General features: G+C 48.0%; 1 protein-coding gene across 1 annotated transcript in view; it reads left to right on the top strand.

Annotated features, from left to right (window-relative positions):
* The first annotated feature begins 219 nt into the window (after positions 1-219).
* Rimkla (ribosomal modification protein rimK like family member A) overlaps positions 220-5966 on the top strand; it is a 27925-nt gene continuing 22178 nt past the window's right edge. The window contains exon 1 of the mRNA XM_031378474.1: positions 220-528. Within this exon, the coding sequence (XP_031234334.1) occupies positions 366-528 (163 nt within the window). The 5' untranslated portion in view covers positions 220-365. The remainder of the gene's footprint in view (positions 529-5966) is intronic.

Genomic DNA, 5966 nt, shown 5'->3' with positions numbered 1-5966 from the left:
GGGACTTGTCTCTGGAAGAGGCTGGTGGAGCATCTGAGACTCGCACTTTTCTCTGGGGGAGCAGCGCCGCGCCTACCCGGCCAGAGGCCCACCGGTTCCCGGGGTCGCCCCGGCCCCGCCCGGCCGCCGCAGGCTGCGCAGCTCCGCAGGCTACCGGCCGCGTCCTCTCCGGGCGGCGCGACGTGCTGATTGGCTGGGCGGAGGCGGCGGAGGCGGCGGAGGCGGCGGCGGCGGCGCCGGGCGATCCGGACCATTCGCCGGCGGGGTCTGCAGAGGCGCCTGGCGCACGCCGCAAGCGGAGCCGCGGTGCTCGCCTGGGACGCGCCAGGGGGTCGCGCGGGCGGGCGGCCGCAGCTTCGGTCGCCATGTGCGCGCAGGTCTGGCTGCTGACCGACCGGCTCATCCGCGAGGACTACCCGCAGGTGCAGATCCTGCGCGCGCTCCGCCAGCGCTGCTCCGAGCAGGACGTGGGTTTCCGGGCGGTGTTCCTGGACCAGATCGCAGTCACAGTCGTCGGCGGCCACCTAGGTGAGCTCAGCCCGGGGAGGGAGGGGCGCCGGGGTCCCGTGAGCCAGCGGCTCTCCTCATTGAGCCCCGCTCCCAGGTACAGCCCCTCTGCCGCACCCTGAGGCCAAGAGTAGAGAAGATGCTTAATTCATTTAGGAGACGAGTTAAAGGGGCATTCATATTCACCTGAAGCTAAAGGCACCAAACCTCACATTGTAGATTTTCCGAGCACAGGTGGCCTGCCAGGTTGGATTCCGAAATTTAAAGAACCAGCCCAGAATTCACAAAATTGCTCTTAGGCAGATGTTTGGGAAACTTTTTCCAGTGGTATGTATGCTCCTATGATGAACGCCCTAGGTAGAACACTGTTCTCAAACTGGGAGCCTATTTATGGGAGACAGCTGAGAAAGATTGGGACTGTCTCTGGAGGGGAAGGGGCGAGAGGAGACGATTGATGATTTCCATTCATTCGTCCTCCTTCCAAAGAATGTTTAATTCTGTTTCCAAAATGAAACAAGGACTTCCAGACTTACTCGTCCCTTCAGTGTAGGGTCCAGGGGAATTGGGGGGTGGGGGGGATGGTTATTAATCCTGACTGCCTACTCAAAGCGTTCTGTTGTCAGATATTCTTATTATCTTCAATATATGCCTGCTATGTATGGCTAAGCTATCCATGACTTTGGAAACTCGTATGCCCTGGCTTACAACCTGTGTTCTCAGCTCCGAGGTAGCCAGCAATCTCAGGGGGTTCAGGGCTGAGGAGGATTGGGCCCTCTTAGATGCTTCTTGGAATGTTACCCATATTTCACCTGTGTCTGGTTGAGTAGAGTTCCTTCAGCAAGGAAGGGATTCCACATCCTGAACAGACTACTTACAAGTGAGGTTTTGAGTACGTGTCCCTAAGTAAAATAGCCTAGTTGCATATTGTTCATTCGTAAGTGTATTTAGACCTTCCAAATTGCATACACTTTTGGAGTAGTATATGCAAGCATTAGACACTCCACATTGGTGTGGTTAAGTGTAAAAATACCATTTCTCAAGCTTGGATTGCTGAAACCCTCCCGACTGGTTAACGGTTGAACGCCATTTCTGAACAGAGAATGGGAAGAACTGGATTCTTCTTACAGTTTTTTGTTTTTTGGTTTTCTTTTCTTTCTTTCTTTTTTTTTTGTTTTGTTTTGTTTTGTTTTGTTACCACATGTCTTGGCTTTGCTTTGTGGAGATCACTTTGACTTTGATTTTTAGGGTTTGGTTTAGTTTTGCCTTCTCACGATGAATTTTGTGTGTATGGGTGTTTTGTCTCCATGTATGTCTGTACACCATGTGCATGCAGTACCCGCAGAGGCCAGAAGAGGGCATTATATCCTATCCTCTGGGAACTGAAGCTACCATGTAGGTTCTGGGGCTCCAACCTGGGTCCTCTGGAAAAGCAGCCAGTGTTCCTAACCACTTAGCCCTCTCTCCTGCCCCCATCTCTTGGAATCATATTTAAGTTGAGATTTTTCCAAGCTTGAAAAGCTTTGGGTTCCATATTTAAGTGGAATGATCAGTTATATTTTGGTGATCTAAAACAAGTCATTAACGTATATACCTCTTTCCACTCCTAAGATGAGTTTGCTTGTTTACTTTACAGCCTGTGAAAATGTCCTTTTGAGAGATGGTAGTCAGATTTCCCTATCATTCGTCAGTCTTTACATGTATATCAGTGCTTCTGAAAATGTTCTCTATGTCTAAAACTCCCACTTTAAAGAATCAATTGTAAGAAAAGTGAAAATTAAATCATAGTGATTCTGAGAGAACGTAAGCAATTAAGTGGAACTCATGTGTGAAAATGTCTATGTTCACAAACTAGTTACTTCCTTTTGGCTACAAGAAAATATATAAAGGTGCTTGCTTGATGGCTGGAGAAATTGAAGACAGGTTTTTGGTGTTGTTTATTTTTGATTTCTTTTTGATTTCTTAACTTTTTTTTTTTTTTTGAGACAGGTCTCACTAGGTAGCCTTGGCTGGCCTGGAACTTGCTATGTAGACCAGGCTGACCTCAACTCCCAGAGATCCACTTGCCTCTGCCCGCCAAGTGCTAGAATTAAAGTCCTATGCCACCACAGCTGGCTCTGGGATGGCTATTTTTTTTTTTTACTTAGGTGATCTATCCTAACCAATCTGGATTTGTCCGGGCCTGGGGCTGGGCAGCAATGACCCTCAGGTTACTAAAGCAGTCCTATAGAAAGCCCCCCTTTATACCCTGCTGGCTTAACATCTTCCCTACCTTGTTTTGTTCCTTTGAGAATCTGCAAATTCTTTAATCATTCAGCAAGTGTTTATTTCCCTGAACAGAAGTGGTCACAAGACCAAAACGCATGTAACTAATAGTAATAACAGTAATAACAGAGTCATGGTAATGGGTCCTTACGCCTGTGCGCCTGCCTTGTGCTCTGTTCTTCTTACTTATTAACACTCATAAACGTCAGTGAGGTCATTGGACGCACAGAGCCAGCTGGGAGCTACAACCATACCCAGTGGATCCTGCTGTCTTTTCAAGCGGTAGTCGACATTGGCTTCACTGTTGTCTTACGACTCCTGGGCTTCCACTAAAATGCAGCCCCATCTGGTTCCCCCAGATGGTAGAATTCCATTCATCCCTCAAGTCTAGCTCAAGTCACTGGTATGTCCTGCAGTCATTCCTAAGCTCCCACCCCTATCCCCGTGGACACATCTTCCACCTGCTACCAAACAACATCAGAGTAATACCTATTGAATTTTTACTATAATTTATCTCTGCCCAAAGCTTGTATCTGCCCCCTACCCTATCTAGGATTCTTTAAAAAAAAACAAACTTTTTTTTTCCATAACCAGTACATAATAGGCCTTTGGTAATGTTTGCTGGCTACATTGAAGCATGAGGCTTGTAAAGTGTACAAGGCTTTTGTGGAGTTAGTGACTGTGTTTGGGAGATCATGATTAGATGTGTATGTGTTTGTGGTGAGCTGTTCTGTGGGGACAGATTTACTAATGACAGTTAAGTTCTCTGGCCATCCTCAGGTCAGAATTATTAACTGACTCAAGGAAAAGGGAGAGTTATAAAGTCATAATCCGAGACGGAGAAAATGTGTGTGACCTGCAGTGGGGGCCGTGTTAGCATTGTCTCCGGAGGAGCGTGATTCAGCATTCCTGCAGCTCTCAGAGCCTGAGCCTTGGTGGCCTTATCTGTTTATTTATTTATGGTTCTGCAGCCTGGGGATTGAAGCCAGGATCTACAGGCAGCCAGTGATTTCCCTCAGTCCAGTGCCAGCGCTATAAAGTACTTTCTAGGTCAGGTTCTCTTTTATCTGTGGTACAAAAGAAATTGAACTCGGGCCTTTGCTCACATGTGAGTCAAGCACCCTGCCACTGAGCTACATGGCTAGTCTTTTATTTTTTATTTTAAGTCAGACTCTTGCTTTGTTTCCAATTCAGGCTGGCCTTGAATTCAAGCTCTTTCTAACCTGGACTATGTGAGACCCTGTCTCAAAAGGAAACTGCACAGGTGTGTGGGTGGGGCTAGGGCTGGAGCTGACCCCAGTGCTTGGGAGGCAGAGGCAGGTGGGTCAGTGCGAGTTTGAGGCTAGTCTGTTCTCCATAATGAGTTCTAGGCCAGCCAGGGCTACAAACTGAATTTCTCAAGACTTCCCCAGCAGCCAGTGAAAATTCAGTGACTCTGTGTTGAGTACTGAATAGGGATGATGGGTCTTTACTCTTTATCTTTAAACCTTTATCTTTAAATTTTAATACATGTTTTATTTTTCACGACAACCCGATATCTCCGTTTTACCCAGTTCATTTGGCAGATATCCACTAAGCAGGGTGCCACAACATGTTCTGGAGATATAGAATGGCAACTCGGAGCAGACGTGGTCCTCACCCTCGCAAATCTATGTGTCATGTGTTCTGCTACCCAGTGTCTGCTGACTGTGCATCAGGTATTGTTCTAGGTGCCTGAATAAAAGTACCGGAAGTCACTGCCTTTCCAGGAGATTACATTCTGTATTGAGGTAGAATATAAACAAGGTAAGTGAATGATACAGAGCATTTCTGAAAAAGCTAAAGGGGAGACATGGTGGTTTGGATAGGAATGGCCCCCATAGACCCAAGTGTTCGAATGCTTGGCCCATAGGGAGTAGCATTATTAGGAGGTGTGGCTTTGTGGAGTGGGTGTGGCTTCATTGGAAGAGGTGTGTCACTGGGGGTGGGCTTGGAGGTCTTACTAGCTCAAAACCAGGCTGAGTGGCTCACAGCCTTCTCCCAGCTGCCTATGGATCAAGATGTAGACCTCTCAGCTCCTTCACCATCACCATGTCTGTCTGTATGTCCTGCTTCCCGCCATGATCATTACTGGACTAGACCTCTGAAACCATAAGCCAACCCCGACGAAATGGTTTCCTTTACAAGAGTTGCTGCGATCGCGGTGTCTCTGCACAGCAATAGAAACTCTAAGATAGGAAGAAAGCAGGAGGTGAAAAATGGCAATATGAGGATGACTAGGGTGGTCCTCACCCACAGGGGTGTTCTAGTTAAGAGGAGGAGGAGGTCTGGGAGTACAGCTTGCTTTAAAGAAGGCGCGCGCTTCCACGAGGGCTGCTGTTGGTTACCCCCAGATAAAGTGGTGCTAGCCCACCCTTGGGATAGCCCATCCTTGGGACTATCTTGCTGGGCTGCTCATTGTGCTTCATGGGTTTTACAGCTAGCTGGGCAGGACTGTCGGTTGCTTTTCTCCCTTGGCAGCTTGCAGGACACCTTCCAATACCAAGAGAGCTAGTCCTCAGGGAAAAGGTGTGCAGGTCAGTTCCAGCTCAATTCTTCCAAACCCTATCTGAAGTAACCAGTGATCAGGCTTTAACCTTCAAGTCCTGGGAAGCAACCAAGGGTAATGGTAATCGGCTATGATGTTTTAGGGGTCTCTTGGAACCCCCTGGCCAACCCTTTGAAGGCAGGTTTCCCCTGTCTGGCACTGGAGTTTTTGCTAAATAGACTGTGGCTCCTGCAGGGGAAGGGGCAGACATTATCACCCTATGTGGTATAACTCCATTTGAACCATATGCATTATGTATGGGTTTTTAGGTAAGCTTATAAAACAGTGTTTCCCTATGGCTTTTCCAAACATCTTTAATGTTTTTAGCTATCTGTCCTCCCTCTCCCTCTGGGTTTTCCTCCCTGCTTTCTCCCACCCCAGGAAGTTCACTGTTTAGCTGAGAGAGTAGACTTGTCTAGGGAGGAAGGAGCCATGGGGCAGACATGAGGAAACGAGACATGAGGGTTGGGGTGAGAGTTGAGATGAGCAGCTACACAGGCCTTGTGGGTCAGTGATGGACATTGGCTTCATTTTGGATAATGATGGGGTGACAGAGAAAGAGCCGGGGAGCAATGCATGACAGTTCCCAGTGAGATCCACGATAGCGTTTTGAGTGGAGCAGGGAACACAG

Source organism: Mastomys coucha, unplaced genomic scaffold, assembly GCF_008632895.1.
Source record: "Mastomys coucha isolate ucsf_1 unplaced genomic scaffold, UCSF_Mcou_1 pScaffold18, whole genome shotgun sequence".
In the NCBI taxonomy this organism is placed as follows: domain Eukaryota; kingdom Metazoa; phylum Chordata; class Mammalia; order Rodentia; family Muridae; genus Mastomys; species Mastomys coucha.
Note: the sequence above shows the minus strand (reverse complement) of the source record. Positions and strands in the feature narration are given on the sequence as shown.